Genomic DNA, 24,295 nt, shown 5'->3' with positions numbered 1-24,295 from the left:
ACCAAAAAAACGAGTTAAATAATTCTCTTATTTATTAAGCTATTTTATTATGCAAATAATACGCGTTTATCCAGATATAATAATTATTTTTCCTCCATTGTAGTAACTTCAAAACTCACACAACCATCGATCAATAGAATACTCTAAAGCTGTAACCCATCTGCAAAAAGACAAAAAAAGTAAGAAAAAATATGGCTTGGTAAACTCATAATTGACCTTTTTCTGTCGGCTTCTGACTCGGCAAAAAAATAGTAAGTCTTTTTGGACGGGTCCCGTGAAATAATCTCAAAAGCGTGTTTCTTTGAAGACTGTGTCTGCTGTACCTTATATCCGTGCAAAAGTGCTGTTCCTGAAACGATGGCACAATGTTAGCAAGTTTCTTCGAAAAGTCATATTTGTTTCTGATTTACAGCATTTAAAATACTGTTCTCGCGGACTGAGTTTACCCGTGCGTCATCCCCCTGTGATTTAGAAGTAGACATGCATTATTGTCTTCATCCTTGTCTATTGTTCACTTTCAGAAAGGGTAAATATCTAAGTGAATGTCTTCCAAAAAAAACATTTACTGATTAGCGCTTCTATTTCAGTCATTGTCAGTTTGACAACCATCGAAATTTATTTGATTTGTTTACTATTAATTCTTTTCCGTTTCTTTGTGTTGTTAATCATTTATAAAGTTTTCTATTTACCACACCACCACAGTTCTTTTAAGAGCTATTGTTTCTACGCTTTTAACATTCTGTAAGTACTTTCATAATATTATTATTAATATTTTTATTTTTTTTATGTCGGCTGTCACGATCTAACCAAAATTGGCACAATTACTAACCTGTTTTGAAAAAAAAGTGGGAGTGTCTATTATGGTTTTTATTTAGCCATTTGGTTTTTCCTAAATTCGGAATTACTTACTATTACAGTATTTTTTTAGAAAATGCCTGGAAAAATTCTCCACAGACAACCCCAGCAGTTAATTCTTAACCTTTGTGAATATTTTGAATTAGAAAAAACCAATGGAGGACCTTTAGAAGCTTTATCATCTGTTCAGGAAGAAAATAAGAAATTTTAAGACCTTACATATTCTTACTGATGTATTTTTTTTTGATACTAGAAGGTTGCAGCTGCTTTGTAAATTTCCCGCAAAACTGTTTATTCGATTCGGGGAAAGCAAGCAAGTAATCTTATGATTTCCTCACCTAGAAAACCTAAATCGAGACGTTATCGACTGGTCAAGACCACTGATTTATCTGAAAGCATTAAAATGAATGTTCGAAATACATTATATGATAGATCTATTAACATTTCATTGTTTCCAAAGACTGAGATTTTTGGGTTGCATTATAGATTTTTCATAAACATTTCTTGAAACATATTAATAATAAAGTCATAGAAAAATAAAATAAGCGTCTAAAATGTTTTCCCGCGAGTTTAAAATAAAATAAGTGGATTGCAACCTGAAAATGAGATATGAGATACTATAGCATCACTCAGAATGTCTTATTGAATTTTTAATTTGTTGTATTTATTTTAGAGAAACATATAACCATCCAGAGTTTTGGTCTAAAAGTGATGGATTCATAGTTGCATATTGAGTATTTAACTTACCAAACGCACTGTTAGAATCCAAGTCATAAAAGAAGTATAATGCAGCATTTTTGAGCACACAATAACGTCTACTACGAGACTTCCACTGTGTACCCAATTTGATCAAATAACCAGTACATTCGGCGTTGGTTATTCGTTTAGGACCGCCTCTGCTGTTTTGCTTCACTTCTTCCAAATATTTATCTTCTGCGCGAAGATCCCTGATGGAATTTTCGAGTTTTAGGATCTAAAATTCAATCACAATTTTAACTTTACAATCCTGTTATTCTAGAGGTGTCTTACCCAGTTATTTTTCTCCTCTAGAGCATCTGCCGATAAAAAGAGAGACACTGCATCTATTTTACGTCGAACGATAAAACAATTCGATTTGTGTGGTATAGGACTGATTTCTGTTGTATCAATTTCAACATCTCTAAGAGACATAACACCTAGAGGATGGCTCTCCTGAAATATTTTTCTTTTAAACTTAACTCTCTTAGAAATACAATACTGACAGTATCAGTTTTGTAGTAGTACAAGAAGTTATTGCTACGAAGACAAAACCATCGTCTTGACCATTTATTTGATACATTTCTGGATGCAAGTGTTGCTTTCCATAGATAACCACTGTATAAAACAGAGCTGCCTGAAGGTTGGTTGACTTGGGCGTTATTACTTAATCTACCAATCTGTAACAGAAAAGTATTTGTTTATAGATTAGTATCAGTGGAGTTATATGCCGAATATCTTTTGTAAAAAGATTTACTTAGTTTTCCTTGACAAGCTGTGTATCTGAAAAACCGTGCATCTGTGCCTTATGTATGGTAAAGAGTATCTTCGTTGAGATAATAAATGCTTACTTCTAAAACCAACGAATCTACTTGTGCCTGGGCAATTTGGACCACTTCCGAATGGCTTTTATCAATCACATTTATGCCGTTGACGGCAATAATGATATCGCCGACTTCCAGACCAGAACATTCAGCAGGAGTACCTGTCTCAATTGCTGTCACCATTGCCGGTTTGGACCCGTGAATTCGGAAACCAAATTCTCCACATTCCCTTCGTACCTCTATCTTCTTTTCGCATTCTGAAAGTGAATGTAATTTATGAGTAATTGCAATTGAGAGATGAAATACCACAATTACAGCTTGTACAATACATTGCTGCATTAATTTGAATGTAAAGGGACAAAGAACCGTTACGTTCTACTTACCAAACGATTTGGAAAACGTATTTTTACACATGTCTGCGTACGCTTTTCGATGGGTCAGCTGTTGCCTTATTGAATGGTATCGCTTCAAAAATTCATGTTCCGACTCCGTGCTCGAAGTTGAGGCTCTGCGCAGAGATTCGGAATCTATAATTAATATATTTTTGCAAGTTAATTTCGGTTAAGTCCACAAGAAAAATTGTTTTTGAATATAATGTTTAACGACGACCCAGTGAAGCCAGATCAACAAAGCGACTGCCATGTCGAGCTGCTTAAGGCAGATAATATGGGCGAACGAAGGATAGCAAGGTCAGGATCTATAAGACTTGTACCAGGCCAATCATGACATACGGAATAGAAACCAGAGAAGAAACCAACAAAACGAAAAGAATGCTTCGAGAAGCCGAAATGAAAACGCTCAGGACTATAATGGGAAAAACAAGAATAGACCGAATTAGGAACACTGACATTAGGAAACAATGTGGGGTGCAAGACATCGTAAGATGAGGGAGACAAAGAAAAAGATATTGGTACGCTAACGTGAGAAGAATGGAAGAGGGAAGATTGCCACGCATTGCACTTGAAGAAAAACCAATAGGGAAAAGAGCACCAGGAAGAGGACAGCTGGTAGTCCACCTTCCAGAAACTGATCCAGAGGAACCTGCAAAACTAACAGATGGCGAGATCTTAAATATGAATAAGAAGAAGAAGAAGTGGAGATTCTTCACCTAGCCCTGTTGAAATCGTATAGTGAGCGTCAGATTCCTCAATGCACAGCCATTTGCCCATCACGTAAGAGCCAACATAAAGACCTTCGTCACTTTCTCCGTCCGGAGCTCCAGGAAGAATGCAAGGACTACTGTCAGCTGGTTTTAGGTTTTCTTTACTGCAGTAAGGCGATCGTTGCATGGGTCGCAGTTTTCTTCTGACGCTCTTTTCCACATCGCCATTTCGTTCTTCAGACTAAAACGAATTGAAATTATTTACATCATCCAAAAAACACAATAAGTATAACAAAACACCTTTGCTCTTATTTCTGGTTTAGATTTTCGTAGTGCAAAGTTGTGTTTGACATCTTGTGGCTTATTAGTAACGCCGTCTGATTTTTTAAAGAACTTTCCCACTTTTACTTTGGGTGAGTCTTCAAAGCCAGCAGGTGGTTGTACTATGTCGATGGAATTTTCAGCGATGACCGGATGTTTTTCATCCAGATGCGAGTGAAAGTATACCTGCAAATATAAAGTTTGTCCGATCAAACTTGTAGTTTCGAATAACACAAATTGTATTGCTTATAACAGTGTTTTGGTAGTTCATCACAAACTACGATATGTGGACTCGCTATACAGGGTGGTCCAGTTTTAAGTGTCAATAATTCACCATTTGATAGCCAATCAAAAAATAAGTTAACTTGCATTTATGTCATTTTTCTGAAAAACGTTTCCTAAGGAAGATACAGTCCTCCAAATTTCAATTTAAAAAATCGTTTTGTAGTTCAAGACTTGTGAAAGTCCAAATTTGTACTGAATAGTCTAAAAACTTTTTTACCACTAGGAATGGTCTTATGATTCGCTGTCTCAGACTGCCATCCTGGTTGAGTGTCTGAAACTGGCATTCAAGAACTAAAGAAAGTCCGGAAATCAAGACAAAGATTGTATTGTGCATGAAACTCATTTTTTACTACTAAAAATAATATAAAAGTTGACTTTTAATGCTAGAACGGACCTTACTAGGACTAACGAGAGTCCAAAAGTATATTTTCAAGACTTTAATTGGTGTACAACTGAATTTTCTGGACTGGACAACAAGTCTAGAAGTAAATTACATTTTCGGACTATTTTATTTCTAAAAATTAGTTCTCAAAACTATTATTGTAGCATTTGGTACCAAAATTTTTTACTTTTATTACTGAAGAAACTTGACTTTTAGAAATAGTCTTAAACTCGATTTTTCAGTATTAAAAAGCACTAAAAACAGTCTGAATTTCTTAGAGATGCTACAATTTATTGCACCTATGAGTGTAGAAGTCATTTTAATAGTGAAGAAGCTTGAAATAACATTTTCAAGATTATGGTCAGTGGACATACTGGCTTTTAAGCCTGATAAGTCAAAAACTTTATAAAGATAGTCTTGAAACTCGATTTGAGGCACTGAAAACAGCCTTAAAACACTAAAAACAGTCTAGTTTATTAAGAAATACCCGAATTTTTAGCACTGAGGTGTCTAGAAGTCGATTTAATAGTGACAAAGCTTGAAATGCTATTTTAAGTCTATGAAGAATGTAAAAATTGTTTTTTAAGTTTGCTATGTCAATAACTTGATGAAGATAGTCTTGAAACTCGAGTTTCCAAGCTGAAAGCAGTTTTGAAGCACTAAAAATAGTCCAGAATTCGAAGAAAATGAGAAGCAAAGTAAAAAACACGAAAAGTTAGTTTTCAAGACAATTTTCATGAATTTAATGTCAATGTCCTGCATCTAAGACTATTTTCAAGACTAAAATATTGAAATTTGTCTTCAAATTATGAAAACTTACTTCAAATGTAAATTTTAAGCTTCTGATGTCACTTTTCATTAGTTCAGTTACATTTTGGGGTTCAAGTCAATTTTTAAGGTTTAAATGTATGAATTTGTAGTAACAAATTCTTGAAAAAGTAGTTTTTATGTCTACAAGTCAATTTTTAGTATTAAAGTCTCTCGATTTGCATGAAAACTGGTTACAAACACAATTTTTAAGCTTCTGAAATGTTTATCTTTTCTAATTCAATTTTCAAAACTAAAGTCTTTCAGTTTGTCTGGAAACTATGAAAACTGGCTACAATAATATTTTTTAAACTTCTTAAGTGAATTTTCCGTTTCCAAGACAATTTTCAAGTTGGGTTGGGTTAGTTTTGGGTCTTTGACCGTAATAACGTGTAATAAAGTGCTTGTTCCAAATTTGATCAATATTGCTCCAACGGACTGACAGTTATGACAAAAAAAAACGATTTTTTAAACAGAAATTTGAAAGATTGTATTTTCCTTAGGAAGCACTTTTCAGGAAAATGACATAAAATGAATGTCAACTTATTTTTTAATTGGCTATGGATTGGTGAATTATTGACATTTAAAACTGGACCTTGTATACATATAACATCATTGATGAAAATGATGTTTTCTCGAGAGATTTAACAATAACTGTCAAAAAAATTAATTATTTTGTCACTAAGATATTAAGATCAACTGCAAAATCAACAAAAATTTAATTTCCATTCAAGTTGTACTTTTGTTGTTGATTATTATAGCAAAGTTGTCGTTTTTTCGTGAAAGTAAAAGTTTTTTGTCGTCAGTCTCCCAAAAACAGTGCACAATACAATATTATACAGGGTGTTCCATTGCAAAAAAAGTGTGTAATGTGTTTAGGTTTGAAAGTACAAAAACAACCGATCTTCTAATACTGAAAATTTCAGTTTTCTGTCTCACTCAATATAAGTCCCGAATACACTTCTTAGAAGATAATTTGATAAAAACGATTATCAAATTATCTTTTTAACTTAATTATACACTTAATATTCTATAGCTTACCTCTTTTCCACATTGCAAACAATGCACCTGATGATCTGTGATGTAACAACTAGGGTCGCTGTAAAAAACACTGTCGCTGCCCGGACTTATCGACCTTAAAGATTCCACACTTAAAGCCTTTAACGTTGTTTTCTCTTTACAGGAGTGGGTGGAACTATCGCCAGTTTCTGGATCATTTAGAGAAGATCTAAAATATGAAATCGTTATGGTCTGTACCATTTATGTTAGGTTTAAGAAGGTGTCAGAGGCCTCTGGCAATTCAAAATGGCTGCCAGAGGCCTCTGGCACGTTAAAAACAATTCATAGTAAGCTTAAGAAGGTTTCAGAGGCCTCTGGCAATTCAAAATGGCTGCTAGAGGCTTCTGGCACGTTAAAAACAATTCATAGTAAACTTAAGAAGGTTTCAGAGGCCTCTGGCAATACAAAATGGCTGCCAGAGGCCTCTGGCACGTTAAAAACCATTCATAGTAAGCTTAAGAAGGTTTCAGAGGCCTCTGGCAATACAAAATGGCTGCTAGAGGCTTCTGGCACGTTAACAACAATTCATAGTAAGCTCAAGAAGGTTTCAAAGGCCTCTGGGAATACAAAATGGCTGCCAGAGGCCTCTGGCACGTTAAAAACCATTCATAGTAAGCTTAAGAAGGTTTCAGAGGCCTCTGGCAATACAAAATGGCTGCTAGAGGCTTCTGGCACGTTAACAACAATTCATAGTAAGCTTAAGAAGGTTTCAGAGGCCTCTGGGAATACAAAATGGCTGCCAGAGGCCTCTGGCACGTTAAAAACAATTCATAGTAAGCTTAAGAAGGTTTCAGAGGCCTCTGGGAATACAAAATGGCTGCCAGAGGCCTCTGGTACGTTAAAAACAATTCATAGTAAACTTAAGAAGGTTTCAGAGGCCTCTGGCAATACAAAATGGCTGCTAGAGGCCTCTGGTACGTTAAAAACAATTCATAGTAAGCTTAAGAAGGTTTCAGAGGCCTCTGGCAATACAAAATGGCTGCTAGAGGCCTCTGGTACGTTAAAAACAATTCATAGTAAGCTTAAGAAGGTTTCAGAGGCCTCTGGGAATACAAAATGGCTGCCAGAGGCCTCTGGTACGTTAAAAACAATTCATAGTAAACTTAAGAAGGTTTCAGAGGCCTCTGGCAATTCAAAATGGCTGCTAGAGGCTTCTGGCACGTTAAAAACAATTCATAGTAAACTTAAGAAGGTTTCAGAGGCCTCTGGCAATACAAAATGGCTGCTAGAGGCTTCTGGCACGTTAACAACAATTCATAGTAAGCTCAAGAAGGTTTCAAAGGCCTCTGGGAATACAAAATGGCTGCCAGAGGCCTCTGGCACGTTAAAAACCATTCATAGTAAGCTTAAGAAGGTTTCAGAGGCCTCTGGCAATACAAAATGGCTGCTAGAGGCTTCTGGCACGTTAACAACAATTCATAGTAAGCTTAAGAAGGTTTCAGAGGCCTCTGGGAATACAAAATGGCTGCCAGAGGCCTCTGGCACGTTAAAAACAATTCATAGTAAGCTTAAGAAGGTTTCAGAGGCCTCTGGGAATACAAAATGGCTGCCAGAGGCCTCTGGCACGTTAAAAACAATTCATAGTAAGCTTAAGAAGGTTTCAGAGGCCTCTGGGAATACAAAATGGCTGCCAGAGGCCTCTGGCACGTTAAAAACAATTCATAGTAAGCTTAAGAAGGTTTCAGAGGCCTCTGGGAATACAAAATGGCTGCCAGAGGCCTCTGGTACGTTAAAAACAATTCATAGTAAACTTAAGAAGGTTTCAGAGGCCTCTGGCAATACAAAATGGCTGCTAGAGGCCTCTGGTACGTTAAAAACAATTCATAGTAAGCTTAAGAAGGTTTCAGAGGCCTCTGGCAATACAAAATGGCTGCTAGAGGCCTCTGGTACGTTAAAAACAATTCATAGTAAGCTTAAGAAGGTTTCAGAGGCCTCTGGGAATACAAAATGGCTGCCAGAGGCCTCTGGTACGTTAAAAACAATTCATAGTAAACTTAAGAAGGTTTCAGAGGCCTCTGGCAATTCAAAATGGCTGCTAGAGGCTTCTGGCACGTTAAAAACAATTCATAGTAAACTTAAGAAGGTTTCAGAGGCCTCTGGCAATACAAAATGGCTGCTAGAGGCTTCTGGCACGTTAACAACAATTCATAGTAAGCTCAAGAAGGTTTCAAAGGCCTCTGGGAATACAAAATGGCTGCCAGAGGCCTCTGGCACGTTAAAAACCATTCATAGTAAGCTTAAGAAGGTTTCAGAGGCCTCTGGCAATACAAAATGGCTGCTAGAGGCTTCTGGCACGTTAACAACAATTCATAGTAAGCTTAAGAAGGTTTCAGAGGCCTCTGGGAATACAAAATGGCTGCCAGAGGCCTCTGGCACGTTAAAAACAATTCATAGTAAGCTTAAGAAGGTTTCAGAGGCCTCTGGGAATACAAAATGGCTGCCAGAGGCCTCTGGTACGTTAAAAACAATTCATAGTAAACTTAAGAAGGTTTCAGAGGCCTCTGGCAATACAAAATGGCGGCCAGAGGCCTCTGGCACGTTAAAAACAATTCATAGTAAGCTTAAGAAGGTTTCAGAGGCCTCTGGCAATACAAAATGGCTGCTAGAGGCTTCTGGCACGTTAACAACAATTCATAGTAAGCTTAAGAAGGTTTCAGAGGCCTCTGGGAATACAAAATGGCTTCCAGAGGCCTCTGGCACGTTAAAAACAATTCATAGTAAGCTTAAGAAGGTTTCAGAGGCCTCTGGCAATTCAAAATGGCTGCCAGAGGCCTCTGGCACGTTAAAAACAGTTTTAGTAAGCTTAAGAAGGTTTCAGAGGCCTCTGGCAATACAAAATGGCTGCTAGAGGCCTCTGGCACGTTAAAAACAATTCATAGTAAGCTTAAGAAGGTTTCAGAGGCCTCTGGCAATACAAAATGGCTGCTAGAGGCTTCTGGCACGTTAAAAACGATTCATAGTAAGCTTAAGAAGGTTTCAGAGGCCTTTGGGAATACAAAATGGCTGCCAGAGGCCTCTGGCACGTTAAAAACAATTCATAGTAAGCTTAAGAAGGTTTCAGAGGCCTCTGGCAATTCAAAGTGGCTGTCAAAGGCCTCTGGCACGTTAAAAACGATTCATAGTAAGCTTAAGAAGGTTTCAGAGGCCTTTGGGAATACAAAATGGCTGCCAGAGGCCTCTGGCACGTTAAAAACAATTCATAGTAAGCTTAAGAAGGTTTCAGAGGCCTCTGGCAATACAAAATGGCTGCTAGAGGCTTCTGGCACGTTAAAAACGATTCATAGTAAGCTTAAGAAGGTTTCAGAGGCCTCTGGCAATACAAAATGGCTGCTAGAGGCTTCTGGCACGTTAAAAACGATTCATAGTAAGCTTAAGAAGGTTTCAGAGGCCTCTGGCAATACAAAATGGCTGCCAGAGGCCTCTGGCACTTTAAAAACAATTCATAGTAAGCTTAAGAAGGTTTCAGAGGCCTCTGGCAATACAAAATGGCTGCTAGAGGCTTCTGGCACGTTAAAAACGATTCATAGTAAGCTTAAGAAGGTTTCAGAGGCCTCTGGCAATACAAAATGGCTGCTAGAGGCTTCTGGCACGTTAAAAACGATTCATAGTAAGCTTAAGAAGGTTTCAGAGGCCTTTGGGAATACAAAATGGCTGCCAGAGGCCTCTGGCACGTTAAAAACAATTCATAGTAAGCTTAAGAAGGTTTCAGAGGCCTCTGGCAATTCAAAGTGGCTGTCAAAGGCCTCTGGCACGTTAAAAACGATTCATAGTAAGCTTAAGAAGGTTTCAGAGGCCTCTGGCAATACAAAATGGCTGCTAGAGGCTTCTGGCACGTTAAAAACGATTCATAGTAAGCTTAAGAAGGTTTCAGAGGCCTTTGGGAATACAAAATGGCTTCCAGAGGCCTCTGGCACGTTAAAAACAATTCATAGTAAGCTTAAGAAGGTTTCAGAGGCCTCTGGCAATTCAAAATGGCTGCCAGAGGCCTCTGGCACGTTAAAAACAGTTTTAGTAAGCTTAAGAAGGTTTCAGAGGCCTCTGGCAATACAAAATGGCTGCTAGAGGCCTCTGGCACGTTAAAAACAATTCATAGTAAGCTTAAGAAGGTTTCAGAGGCCTCTGGCAATACAAAATGGCTGCTAGAGGCTTCTGGCACGTTAAAAACGATTCATAGTAAGCTTAAGAAGGTTTCAGAGGCCTTTGGGAATACAAAATGGCTGCCAGAGGCCTCTGGCACGTTAAAAACAATTCATAGTAAGCTTAAGAAGGTTTCAGAGGCCTCTGGCAATTCAAAGTGGCTGTCAAAGGCCTCTGGCACGTTAAAAACAATTCATAGTAAGCTTAAGAAGGTTTCAGAGGCCTCTGGCAATACAAAATGGCTGCTAGAGGCTTCTGGCACGTTAAAAACGATTCATAGTAAGCTTAAGAAGGTTTCAGAGGCCTTTGGGAATACAAAATGGCTGCCAGAGGCCTCTGGCACGTTAAAAACAATTCATAGTAAGCTTAAGAAGGTTTCAGAGGCCTCTGGCAATTCAAAATGGCTGCCAGAGGCCTCTGGCACGTTAAAAACAGTTTTAGTAAGCTTAAGAAGGTTTCAGAGGCCTCTGGCAATACAAAATGGCTGCTAGAGGCCTCTGGCACGTTAAAAACAATTCATAGTAAGCTTAAGAAGGTTTCAGAGGCCTCTGGCAATTCAAAATGGCTGTCAGAGGCCTCTGGCACGTTAATAATTATTGATTTACGGAATAATTACCTGGAACATCCTTTCCCAACAGAAGAAGAAGTGAATTTTGCACACTTTTTTCGTAGAATGCTAGGCAGGCTGGCTGTTTGGTAATTGGACTCGCATGGGTTTTTATGTTTTTGATTTTTAGGCGAGTGTGACAATGAACGTCTTCTCGAAAACTCCTTGGATTTCTTAGTTTTACGCACTATTGACGAGTTTGTCATATTTTCACGCCCCGTACTTGATTCGTCGGACGTTAATTTGTAACCTCTTATATCAGTTTGATATGAATTTCCTTTACGAGATAGTTTTCCTGTAAAGTAAATGTCTTGATTCAATCTTACAGAGTGTCTGTAAAATGTATGGACAAAGTTCCACCCCCCCACAGTTCTACCCTGCCTTCTTTCCTAGTTTTCACAGGGCTGAACTTAAGGAAACACCAGAAAAAGCACCAAGAGGTGAATTTAATTTGACAGCTCTACCCTGTCTCTTTCCCTAGTTTTCTAGGGTTGAACTTGAGAAAAAGCCAAAGAACTTTCAATATGTGATAGGACTTTGAAGTATTTTATAGACATCCTGTATTATTTAAAACCATTATATTAAGTGTTTTACCTTCATGTTTTTTCTTTAGTCCTTGAGTAGGGCTCCATTTTCTGTTCTTATAGGATTGTGCAGTTTCATTAGTAATTTTTAAGCATTCGGTATCGGAAAAAAGCTTTTTGTCTGATTTTTTCCTTTTAGCTTTGACGTTTGGCAAAGTTGCCACGTCCACGTTCTCCCTTCGTTTGCTCCTGAACGAGTTTGATTTCCTAGATTTCGATGTTTTGATTTTCTTCTCTGTGTTGGAAGACTCTCGTCGTTTTACTCTGTAGAAAATTGACAATTTTTTACTGGGTGATCAACTCTACTCTAAAATGATCAAACTTTTGGTGAATAAACAGAATCCTATTTTTTACCTTTTTTACTCACATCATCTTTGATCACCATGTATTTTTAACATACCTGTCAAGAAGATCGACACTGGAACCACCAATACTGTAACTGCCTGAAGAACTGCTGTCTTCATTAGGACTGGAATAACCAGTTTCTATTTGAGGTACTAAAGAATTGTGAATTGGGCTATTCTGCCTACTAATATGACGTTCTGGCGAAGATGAACTCAATATCGATGGAACTACCTAAAAATGACTTTTATAAATTAATTATAAACACAAATTTTGGTATACTTACCTGTATATTAGTGCTTTTCCTAGAACTGTCAGTACCAGACGTGGCAGTCACGTAGTCGTCTGTTGTCGTACTTTCCGATAAGTCGTTATTCGTTTTTGAATATTCATTAAAAACTTCTATGTCCGGAACGACAGCAGCTGACTGACTATGGTTCATACTTGCGTAAAGACTGTTAGTAGTTTTATGATGATTCTTTGTGGAAATCAAGTTTTTTTTGCTTGGTTTCAAATGCGCTCTACGAGGAGATAGCACCTAGAAAAATCGTTATAAATGTCTAGTCTGGAGTCTATTTGCTTGTATACAAATTACAAACAGTTTTCAAATGAAAAGCAAGAGGAAATAACGATTAATGTTCAAAAACAGTGCTTTCCCAGAAAAGACCAAAATGAATCGTAAAACTATATTTTGGAAACTTCACTATAATAACAATTAAATCCACTGGGTGCAGAAAATCATTCTGAACGTATTTGGTCTCTTGTAAAATTTTCGTAACTCCAACCATTTCCGAGATATTCAACTTTCTTTGCGCAAATGACATCAAAATGTTTATAACTCTGTATCTCCGCCCTTTTTGAGATTTCAGCTACCGTCAAAATCTCAAAATATTAGGTCTGAACGGTTCTTTCATCTCGTGCAAATAGCAACACGATTGAACATATACAGGGTGTTCAAGAGACAAAAAAAAAACAGTTAAATTAAGGCCTTGCTAGTTGTGACCGAATTTACTCGGTTAAGTGAATAGTTCTTACAAAACTCTAATCGTTTCTCAGATATTAGACTTTTTTACCTTTTTCTCTTCTGATTTACTTTTGGAGTTTCAGCGACTGTAAAATGCTGAAAATGTACTGTTTTCACCTCGTGCTAACGGAAAAAACTAAATATTTATGTCTGGTTATTCCTCCTGGTTCTTCTACTATTCCATATTGTAATTTGTACTGTAAAATTGTATCTTACCTTTCCAGTTTCCAGCACTTCTTTCAGTCCAACAACTTTGGTGTCAGGATAAATAAGCTTTTGGCTGGATGAAGTTGTCTCAATTTCTTCTCAAGTAACAGTAAAGTAAGCAGTTAGTATAATATAATACAGGGTGGTCCAGTTTTAAGTGTCAATAATTCACCATTTGATAGCATTATGTCATTTTTCTGAAAAATGTTTCCTAAGGAAGATACAGTCCTACAAATTTCAATTTAAAAAATCATTTTATAGTTTAAAACTCAACATCCCAGACTTGTGAAAGTCCAAATTTGTACTGAATAGTCTAAAAACTTTTTTACTACTAGGAATGGTCTTATGATTCGCTGTCTCAGACTGCCATCCTGGTTGAATGTCTGAAACTGGCATTCAAGAACTAAAAAAAGTCCGGAAATCAAGACAAAGATTGTATTGTGCATGAAACTCATTTTTTACTACTAAAAATAATATAAAAGTTGACTTTTAATGCTAGAACTGACTTTACTAGGACTAAAGAGAGTCCAAAAGTATATTTTCAAGACTTTAATTGGTGTACAACTCAATTTTCTGGACTGGACAACAAATCTAGAAGTAAATAAAATTTTCGGATTATTTTATTTCTAAAAATTAGTTCTCAAGACATATTATTGTAGCATTTGGTACCAACATTTTTTACTTTTATTACTGAAGAAACTTGACTTTTGGAAATAATCTTAAACTCGATTTTTCAGTCTTAAAAAGCATTAAAAACAGTAATTAATAGTGAAGAAGCTTGAAATAACATTTTCAAGACTATGGACAGTGTACAAACTGGCTTTTAGACCTGATAAGTCAAAAACGTTGTAAAAATAGTCTTGAAACTCGATTTGAGGCACTGAAAACCGCCTTAAAACATTAAAACAGTTAGTTTATTAAGAAATACCCGAATTTTTAGCACTGAGGTGTCTAGAAGTCGATTTAAAGCTTCGAATGCCATTTTAAGTCTATGAAGAATGTAAAAATTGTTTTTTAAGTTTGCTATGTCAATAACTTGGTGAAGATAGTCTTGAAACTCAATTTTCCAAGCTGAAAGCAGTTTTGAAGCACTAAAAATAGTCCAGAATTCGAAGAAAATGAGAAGCAAAGTAAAAAGCACGAAAAGTTCGTTTTCAAGACAATTTTCATGAATCTAATGTCAATGTCCTGCATCTAAGACTATTTTCAAGACTAAAATATTGAAATTTGTCTTCAAATTATGAAAACTTACTTCAAATGCAAATTTTAAACTTCTGATGTCACTTTTCATTAGTTCAGTCACATTTTGGGGTTCAAGTCAATTTTTAAGGTTTAAATGTATGAATTTGTAGTAACAAATTCTTGAAAAAGTAGTTTTTATGTCTACAAGTCAATTTTTAGTATTAAAGTCTCTCGATTTGCATGAAAATTGGTTACACAACACAATTTTTAAGCTTCTGAAATTTTTATCTTTTCTAATTCAATTTTCAAAACTAAAGTCTTTTAGTTTGTCTGGAAACTATGAAAACTGGCTACAATAATATTTTTTAAACTTCTTAAGTGAATTTTCCGTTTCCAAGACAATTTTTAAGTTGGGTTGGGTTAGTTTTGGGTCTTTGATCGTAATAACGTGTAATAAAGTGCTTGTTCCAAATTTGATCAATATTGCTCCAACGGTCTGACAGTTATGACAAAAAAAAAACGATTTTTTAAACAGAAATTTGAAGGACTGTATTTTCCTTAAGAAGCACTTTTCAGGAAAATGACATAATGAATGTCAACTTATTTTTTAATTGGCTATGGATTGGTGAATTATTGACATTTAAAACTAGACCACTCTGTATAATATACTATGTAATAGAGGTGTAAATGTTTTTAATGTGACAAATAATAATTATTTATCGGACAAGTGGGTTATGAAGCAAATAAGTCACGGAAGAAAAATTCCTGCTGCAATGATGAGGTGTTGGATAAAGAAGCAAATGTCACATTCAAAACATTAACTTGTCATTCCTACTTTTATAATTTATACACTTAGAATACCCACATACCTATTTTACTAGGGTGTGCGCCTGGAAATGCGTTTGTCTTATTGGTCAATGAAGAACTATTTTCAATCTGACTCGTTGTATTCAATTTTTCCCAACTTTGAGCACGTTCGCCACTACAAAACAGTTGAATATGAAAATTACTAAGAAAGTAAGTACTAAAGTACTACCTCAAGTGACTTATTGATTTATGGTCATTGGTTTGTAGTAAAATTAAAGGCACTACAGGTTTGTTAACGGGCGTTCTGAAAGTTTCAAAATAAAAGCATATTGTGCCAATGTTCGGTAATACACTTACGCATTCTTATAACCGAGATTTATAAAATTAGATTTATTATCGATTAAGTTTTGGTCCAATAACGTGTGAGCTTTGCCGTCAATTGGCTCGAGTGCTTCCTGAATCTCTGGCCCCATGTTTCCTGAAATGCATTATTACATTCAAAATTGTATGGTAATTTACTTAGCATTGAAAGAACAGAAAATGAAAGTGTTAATCAGATTGTACAGGGTGGTCCAGTTTTAAATGTCAATAATTCACCAATCCATAGCCAATTAAAAAATAAGTTGACATTCATTATGTCATTTTCCTGAAAAGTGCTTCTTAAGGAAAATACAGTCCTTCAAATTTCTGTTTATATATATTATATAATGCTAGATTGATCAAATTTGGAACAAGCACTTTATTACGGTCAAAGACCCAAAACTAACCCAACCCAACTTAAAAATTGTCTTGGAAACGGAAAATTCACTTAAGAAGTTTAAAAAATATTATTTTAGCCAGTTTTCATAGTTTCCAGACAAACTAAAGGACTTTAGTTTTGAAAATTGAATTAGAAAAGATAAACATTTCAGAAGCTTAAAAATTGTGTTTGTAACCAGTTTTCATGCAAATCAGACATAAAAACTACTTTTTCAAGAATTTGTTACTACAAATTCATACATTTAAACCTTAAAAATTGACTTGAACCCCAAAATGTGACTGAACTAATGAAAAGTGACATCAGAAGCTTAAAATTTGCATTTGAAGTAAGTTTTCATAATTTGAAGACAAATTTCAATATTTTAGTCTTGAAAATAGTCTTAGAGGCAGGACATTGACATTAGATTCATGAAAATTGTCTTGAAAAGGAACTTTTCGTGCTTTTTACTTTGCTTCTCATTTTCTTCAAATTCTGGACTATTTTTAGTGCTTCAAAACTACTTTCAGCTTGGAAAATCGAGTTTCAAGACTATCTTCACCAAGTTATTGACATAGCAAACTTAAAAAACAATTTTTACATTCTTCATAGACTTAAAAAGGCATTCGAAGCTTTGTCACTATTAAATCGACTTCTAGACACCTCAGTGCTAAAAATTCGGGTATTTCTTAATAAACTAGACTGTTTTTAGTGTTTTAAGGCTGTTTTCAGTGCCTCAAATCGAGTTTCAAGACTATCTTTACAAAGTTTTTGACTTATCAGGTCTAAAAGCTAGTTTGTCCACTGACCATAGTCTTGAAAATGTTATTTCAAGCTTCTTCACTATTAAATTGACTTCTACACTCATAGGGTGCAATAAATTGTAGCACCTCTAAGAAATTCAGACTGTTTTTAGTGCTTTTTAAGACTGAAAAATCGAGTTTAAGACTATTTCCAAAAGTCAAGTTTCTTTAGTAATAAAAGTAAAAAATTTTGGTACCAAATGCTACAATAATAGTTTTGAGAACTAAAAGTTAGCAAAAAACTAGTAAAAAATGACTTTCGTGCACAATACAATCTTTGTCTTGATTTCCGGACCTTTTTTAGTTCTTGAATGCCAGTTTCAGACACTCAACCAGGATGGTAGTCTGAGAAAGCGAATCATAAGACCATTCCTAGTAGTAAAAAAGTTTTTAGACTATTCAGTACAAATTTGGACTTTCACAAGTCTTGGATGTTCAGTTTTAAACTATAAAACGATTTTTTTAATTGAAATTTGGAGGACTCTGTATCTTCCTTAGGAAACGTTTTTCAGAAAAATGACATAATGCAAGTCAACTTATTTTTTGATTAGCTATCAAATGGTGAATTATTGACACTTAAAACTGGACCACCCTGTATAAATGTACAGTAACTCTGGAAAAACTTTTTTTTAGGTACTCACCAGTAGATTGGCTATCAATTTCCTCAATCATCTCATCAATTTCTTTAGTACCAGAAATTCCATAGTCAGGCGGTATCAAAACATTTTTAAGAAGTGTAAAATCATCAAATAAATCTTCATCTTTAACTTGTGTACTGTTTATCAGTGGATAAACTTGCGGTTCGTAATTTATGAAGATTTCATTCTTTATTTCAACAGATTCTTCAGATTTGCTTCCGTTTAAGGAAGTTAAAGATTCGCTACTAGACTTAGTTGCTGGAAGCACCATAATTGGTTCAGTTAATACGTAAGGCGATCTGGGAGGTTCGTCTGATTGGGTTCTGAAATATGTTTTATTTACAATATAAAAATTTTGGACTAATCGTTTCGTTCAACCTTTGCAAAACTTGATGTCCGACTGCATAGTTGCTGTCGCTATCCTGAAAGGGCGTGGAAAGTTTGCAACCAGCTTCAGAAAGTGATTTGTACAATTTTCGTCCGTTTACACCACTAGTTTGCGCAGCTTGAGAGACCATTTTAGCCTAAAAACAACGCACAATGATTAAATATCACAATAAACTTTTTAATTAAATTCACCTTTGACTGAGTAGGTAACTGGAATCTTATATTTCCAGATTTTTTATTTAAAACTGCGTCGGTCTGAGTGGCAGTCGTTTTCATGGATCCTCTTTTAAACTTTTCTGAAATGGTCTCATGATGTAATATTGGAAATTGGAACAGAGCGAAATAATACCTAAAACAATAGTTTCGTCAGATGTGTGAGGTTGACTGAGAACAGCCGTAATTTCCGAAGCTTTCCTTATTTCCAGCAGACGTTCCTGACTTTTAGTAATCTGATTTAAACGGCTTAAACTGGAGCTCAACGATATTACAGCTTCATCAAACGAAGATAAAGTGTGCGACCTTGCAAAACTAACATGCTTTTTGCTGCAAAATTATAAAACACATTATTAATGAATGCAGTGTAGGAAAACTCTAACCAGTGGGGAAAAACTTGATTTTTATGTGGCAAATCGGCAATAGATTTAGGTTTTTCCATTTTTACTGATTCGTCATCCGGCATCATCCAGGTGTACCTCGTCGGATCGTTGAATGGGGTTTTCCTTTGAAAGTAAGATGATTTTAAGTCTTCGTCGAATTGATACATTTCGGATGGTGCTGGAGTCCATGGATACCTGGAAATAGAAACAAATGATGAACAAATCAATAATAATGCTGTATTGTACATTTTTTCTAATTAAGTGTATGTACAATACAGGTGTGGTAAATCCAAAAGCGACCATAGCAAAACCGTGTAACTGACAGAGAAACGTAGGTAATTGCATGCGCGGGAGAAAGACAGAAAAGGAAAAAAATATCAAGTAGGCCATATTTTTAGCGCGCTGTTGCCAAACGCCGTAAGTATTCAATACCCTCGACAAACTTACTTACGGCGTTTGGCAACAGCGCGCTAAAAATATGGCCTACTTGATATTTTTTTCGTTTTCTGTCTTTCTCCCGCGCATGCAATTACCTACGTTTCTCTGTTCGTTACACGGTTTTCCTATGGCCGCTTTTGGATTTACCACACCTGTATAGTCTTATTAATGGTAAGAAAACTTTGAGGACCATAAGCTTGTTACCTTGGTTTTCTAGGGAAAGGAGCAAAGTCGTAGGAATTCCTCTTGTAAAGTTCGTAAAGATTTTCTTCTGATGGTACTTTTCTGCCTACGCAAGCTGTCAAAAAGGAAGCTTTGCTTGGTGCACAAAGTGATCCATAATGCGATGAGATGCATCTATAATGTGGTATGAGAATAGAACAAAAGTTTATTAAAACAATTTTTCAACTGCATCAAACATTATTTTGTCAAATTTCAATTAAAAGTTACTTTTTTTAGTTAAACTCACTCACTCACTCACTCTCTGTTAAACTCACTTGGAGTGAGAAAATGACAGTTTTAAGCACATTTTTGGAATCCTCATTAAATTTCTTATCCAATAACCTAAAAAAAATCACAAAATTCGGTACAGTCAGGGAGAAAAGTGCTGCCAAAGTTTGAACTGGCAGAAACACAGTTTGAAAAGACAGTCAGCGACAAAATCGTCTGTTAAACTCACTTGGAGTGAGAAAATGACAGTTTTAAGCACATTTTTGGAATCCTCATTAAATTTCCTATCTACTAACCTAAAAAAAATCTACCAAATTCAGAGAGAAAAACAGTGTCAAAGTTGGAACTAACAGAAACACAGTTTGAAAAGACAGTCAAGGACAAAATCGCCTGTAAAACCCATTTGTAGTGTGAAAATGACAGTTTTAAGCACATTTTTGGAATCCTCATTAAATTTCCTATCTACTAACCTAAAAAAATACTACCAAATTGAGTACAGTCAGAGAGAAAAACAGTGTCAAAGTTTGAACTAACAGAAACATAGTTTGAAAGGACAATCAAGGACAAAATCGCCTGTAAAACCCATTTGTGGTGTGAAAATGACAGTTTCAAGCACATTTTTGGAATCCTCATTAAATTTCCTATCTACTAACCTAAAAAAACACTACCAAATTGAGTACAGTCAGAGAGAAAAACAGTGTCCAAGTTTTAACTATCAGAAACATAGTTTGAAAGGACAAAATCGCTTGTAAAACCCATTTGTGGTGTGAAAATGACAGTTTTAAGGACATTTTTGGAATCCTCATTAAATTTCCTATCTACTAACCTAAAAAAATACTACCAAATTGAGTACAGTCAGAGAGAAAAACAGTGTCAAAGTTTGAACTAACAGAAACATAGTTTGAAAGGACAGCCAAGGACAAATCGCCTGTAAAACCCACTTGGAGTGTGAAAATGACAGTTTTAAGCACATTTTTGGAATCCTCATTAAATTTCCTATCCACTAACCTAAAAAAAAACACTACCAAATTGAGTACAGTCAGAGAAAAACAGTGTCAAAGTTTGAACTAACAGAAACACAGTTTGAAAGGACAGTCAAGGACAAAATCGCCTGTAAAACCCATTTGTGGTGTGTACAGTGTTCCTGAAGTACTGATTGATGAAGAAGTCAAAGAAAAACCTAAGAAAAAGGTGAAAAAAGTCAAAAAGCCTGAAAAAGTAAGTTCTGCCATAAAACCAGTCAAAATCCCTATATAAGACGTATTGAAGCTCACATAAACCTCAAATTCCAATTATAACCGAGATCAAACCTGAATTTGCTGAAATAAAACTAAAGAAGGTTAATCCAAGTACGAACTATTGAAAAAGACTGAAGAGCAAGCTGGAAAGTCTGGACTTCCCACCTTTTGGAGAAAAAGAACAAAAACTAGCAATCACATGGTGTGCTCTCTAAAAACGTTGATGAGGCCTCAAAAGATACAACATAAAAAGAACAAGCGTGTCACCAGAATTAAAGAAGAAGATTGAGAAAGAGTTTGAAGATCTGAAGAAGACACTAGAAGTGGATGACGCTTACCAAAAAAGGAGCCCAAAAGAAAGATGCTGACGACAAGCACACTAGTGAACTAATACGTTAATTACTAAAGTATCTCATTCATTTCATATTTGATTATACTTACCCAAAGATATTATTAAAAATGCCATTGTCCAAAGCATTTAAGCCTTTATTCGAGAGACAGTACTGTTCAAGGATATCCTTCTTACTGTAGAGCGCTGCTGACTTGGCAGATGCCTCTATGTCGTTGCCGTTCATATATACAGTTTGGGTGCTGCTAAAATTGTTTTTAGGCATAATAATCTGAAAAAAAAAATATTACAACAAAATGTAATACAGGATAAACAGGAAGACAATGTACCAATTCTTATTATTATCTTATTTATGGTAAAATCATCATTAATAATGAAAATGTTCATGAAACACACTGTATACAGGTGTGGTAAATCCAAAAGCGACCATAGGAAAACCGTGTAACGGACAGAGAAACGTAGGTAATTGCATGCGCGGGAGAAAGACAGAAAACGAAAAAAATATCAAGTAGGCCATATTTTTAGCGCGCTGTTGCCAAACGCCGTTAGTATTCAATACCCTCGACAAACTTACTTACGGCGGCAACAGCGCGCTAAAAATATGGCCTACTTGATATTTTTTTCGTTTTCTGTCTTTCTCCCGCGCATGCAATTACCTACGTTTCTCTGTCCGGTACACGGTTTTCCTATGGTCGCTTTTGGATTTACCACACCTGTATGCTCAATATTTTCAATCTGTGTCATAGAAAATAAAGAACCACAATGTCCTTAACATTTATAGACTATAGTCAAAGGATTAATAAGCTGCAAACTAATAAAAATATTAAAATTTGTTAATTAGTATAAAATTTACAAGACTTTATTCAAAAAGTCAGGTCTATCCTTTTTTGTATCTGAATAGGTATATTAAAAATCAAATCCTACTACCAAAAAACCGATTCCACTGCATGAAATATCTTGATTTTTATTAAAAAAGGCTCTACACTTGGACTTTCCGCCTACTAATTTGTATTTACCCACCTTTGGAAATTAATGGGTTTCTATGGATTTTCTCAAACATCCAAACTGCTTCTAGTAGAACGGTTCTAAACCAAAACTAGTTTGTTCGCACAAGTGCACATTCACGTCAATAAAATCTAAAGGTACATAATCAAGTGTGTTTTAGTCCTCTAACCGTAAAAATTATTTAGGGCACGAAAATTTCTAGCACTTCTGGATCCAGAATCTGGAGCACGAGGGTCTAAGGACCGAACAGCTGCGCAGAATAGAGGCAATATTGTGCAGGCCTACGGCTCTAAAAAATACACATACTTGACCTGTTTTTTTTTGTGTTCCACATTTTGACAAGAGAATAGAATAAAAATGAAAGGAAAATAACTAATAACACACAGTTTACAGATTATTGAAGTCCTTAAGAACTGGTCAGTGAAAAATATCAGATTTGTCACACTTATTATGACAAAAATAGATACTGATTTACTAGTAAGCGTAGTGTAATGAATTTAATACACTAGTGTGTGTTGTTATTAATCCACGCCAAAACGTATTAAACATTTCAAATATAGTGGTCGTGGATAAACAATTTAAAGTGACTTATTAACATCCCAAATCAAACAAACAAAAAAGGCACGTAAATACATAACTATAACTAATAAATAACGTAGTAAATACCTTTAAACTGCCATTGTTGTTGAAAAAATAATTTTTACTGAAATGTCCACAAACACAGAACTTTTTTCTATAATACAATTTGCTATACACCGAAACCACACCCCGTTTTCATATTTGTGCATCCTATTCTAGATGAGGTGGGTATTACTGAAATATTAAATAACTATAAGAAATCACTGCAAAAATTATTCGAACAACGAGTGTGCCACGACGCAACAATTCCCAGTCTGCATTACTGGATTCTGGACTTTTATCCAGAATCGAATACGCGAAAGCCCAAAGAGTGCTCAAACTGCGCACACAGTCTCTAATTTGTTTAGAGTAATAGCTCCGAAAGAGAGACCGAAATTGAGTTTGTTTGGGGGGCAATTGAACCTCTTTATTAATTATTTTTGTATTTGTATCGCTCAAAGTTAACTTCGTTATAATGTGAAGAAAAGCTCTTCTTTAATTTTTTTGTTATTAAGTTGGTAGTTTAGAATCTAACTAGGTCACTGTAAGAATAGTGTTTTTCCAATATTTCACCATAAAATATGCCAGTTTTTGATTAATTATTTGCCAATAAATATAATCATTAAAGAAGTGACGATTATAACACAGTTTCTTAATTATTTATATGGATATCACCCTTTTTAAACAAAAATTTGGAAATATTTGATAAGCAGCTGAAATTGCTAATTTTTTGAGCCTAATTTAACTTTATTATCAAAATGTCTTAATTTAGTAGCAAATTTTAAATCGTCTAAATTAAAAATTCTTAATGAAATATTTAATATGTCTTTAGCATATCTGAGCAGCACATTCTTAAGATGATTAGGTCTTTTATCTGCATTTATGATTCCTTTAACGAAAAATGGTGTCAAAGTTTGAATTGTTAGAAACACCGTTTGAAAGGACAGTCAAGGACAAAATCGCCTGTAAAACCCATTTGTGGTGTGAAAATGACAGTTTTATGCACATTTTTGGAATCCTCATTAAATTTCCTATCTACTAACCTAAAAAAAACACTACCAAATTGAGTACAGTCAGAGAGAAAAACAGTGTCAAAGTTTGAACTAACAGAAACATAGTTTGAAAGGACAGTCAGAGACAAAATCGCCTGTAAAACCCATTTGTGGTGTGAAAATGACAGTTTTAAGCACATTTTTGGAATCCTCATTAAATTTCCTATCTACTAACCTAAAAAACACTAAAAAATCGAGTATAGTCAGTTAGAAAAACATTGTCAAAGTTTGAACTGCCAGAAACACAGTTTGAAAGGACAGTCAGCGACAAAATCGCCTGTAAAACCCACTTGGAATGAGAAAATGACAGTTTTAAGCACATTTTTGGAATCCTCGTTAAATTTTCTATCTACTAACCTAAAAAAACACTACCAAATTGAGTACAGTCAGAGAGAAAAACAGTGTCAAAGTTTGAACTAACAGAAACATAGTTTGAAAGGACAGTCAGAGACAAAATCGCCTGTAAAACCCATTTGTGGTATGAAAATGACAGTTTTAAGCAAATTTTTGGAATCATCATTAAATTTTCTATCTACTAACCTAAAAAAAATCACAAAATTCGGTACAGTCAGGGAGAAAAGTGCTGCCAAAGTTTGAACTGGCAGAAACACAGTTTGAAAAGACAGTCAGCGACAAAATCGTCTGTTAAACTCACTTGGAGTGAGAAAATGATAGTTTTATCCACATTTTTAGAATGCTCATTAAGTTTCCTATCTACTAACCTA

General features: G+C 35.3%; 1 protein-coding gene across 3 annotated transcripts; it reads right to left on the bottom strand.

The window, feature by feature from the left end:
• Nucleotides 1-11: 11 nt before the first annotated feature.
• On the bottom strand, nt 12-23,133 carry LOC145727441 (uncharacterized). 3 transcript variants are annotated; one of them, XM_081977019.1, is made up of 26 exons: nt 22,567-23,133; nt 20,988-21,166; nt 19,063-19,215; nt 18,421-18,615; nt 18,174-18,367; nt 18,017-18,120; nt 17,816-17,961; nt 17,441-17,760; nt 15,618-15,738; nt 15,490-15,564; nt 15,323-15,435; nt 13,281-13,366; nt 12,327-12,578; nt 12,099-12,274; nt 11,709-11,962; nt 11,124-11,391; nt 6,353-6,539; nt 3,817-4,023; nt 3,523-3,757; nt 2,798-2,941; nt 2,442-2,671; nt 2,097-2,270; nt 1,885-2,046; nt 1,603-1,828; nt 217-349; nt 12-160 (listed from the first exon to the last, which is right to left on the bottom strand). In XM_081977019.1, exons 2-26 carry the CDS (start codon nt 21,158-21,160, stop codon nt 109-111), a joined length of 4,380 nt encoding a protein of 1,459 aa, XP_081833145.1. In that variant the 5' UTR covers nt 21,161-21,166; nt 22,567-23,133; the 3' UTR covers nt 12-108. The 3 variants fall into 3 exon arrangements, with proteins under 3 accessions (XP_081833145.1, XP_081833129.1, XP_081833137.1); XM_081977003.1 differs by having other exon boundaries at nt 11,124-11,409; nt 22,567-23,131; XM_081977011.1 differs by lacking the exon at nt 22,567-23,133 and adding an exon at nt 21,916-22,188 and having other exon boundaries at nt 11,124-11,409.
• Nucleotides 23,134-24,295: the final 1,162 nt, after the last annotated feature.

This window comes from Ips typographus, linkage group LG1 (assembly GCF_016097725.1).
Source record: "Ips typographus isolate SLU linkage group LG1, UJ_Ityp_2.0, whole genome shotgun sequence".
NCBI classification, from domain to species: domain Eukaryota; kingdom Metazoa; phylum Arthropoda; class Insecta; order Coleoptera; family Curculionidae; genus Ips; species Ips typographus.
Note: the sequence above shows the minus strand (reverse complement) of the source record. Positions and strands in the feature narration are given on the sequence as shown.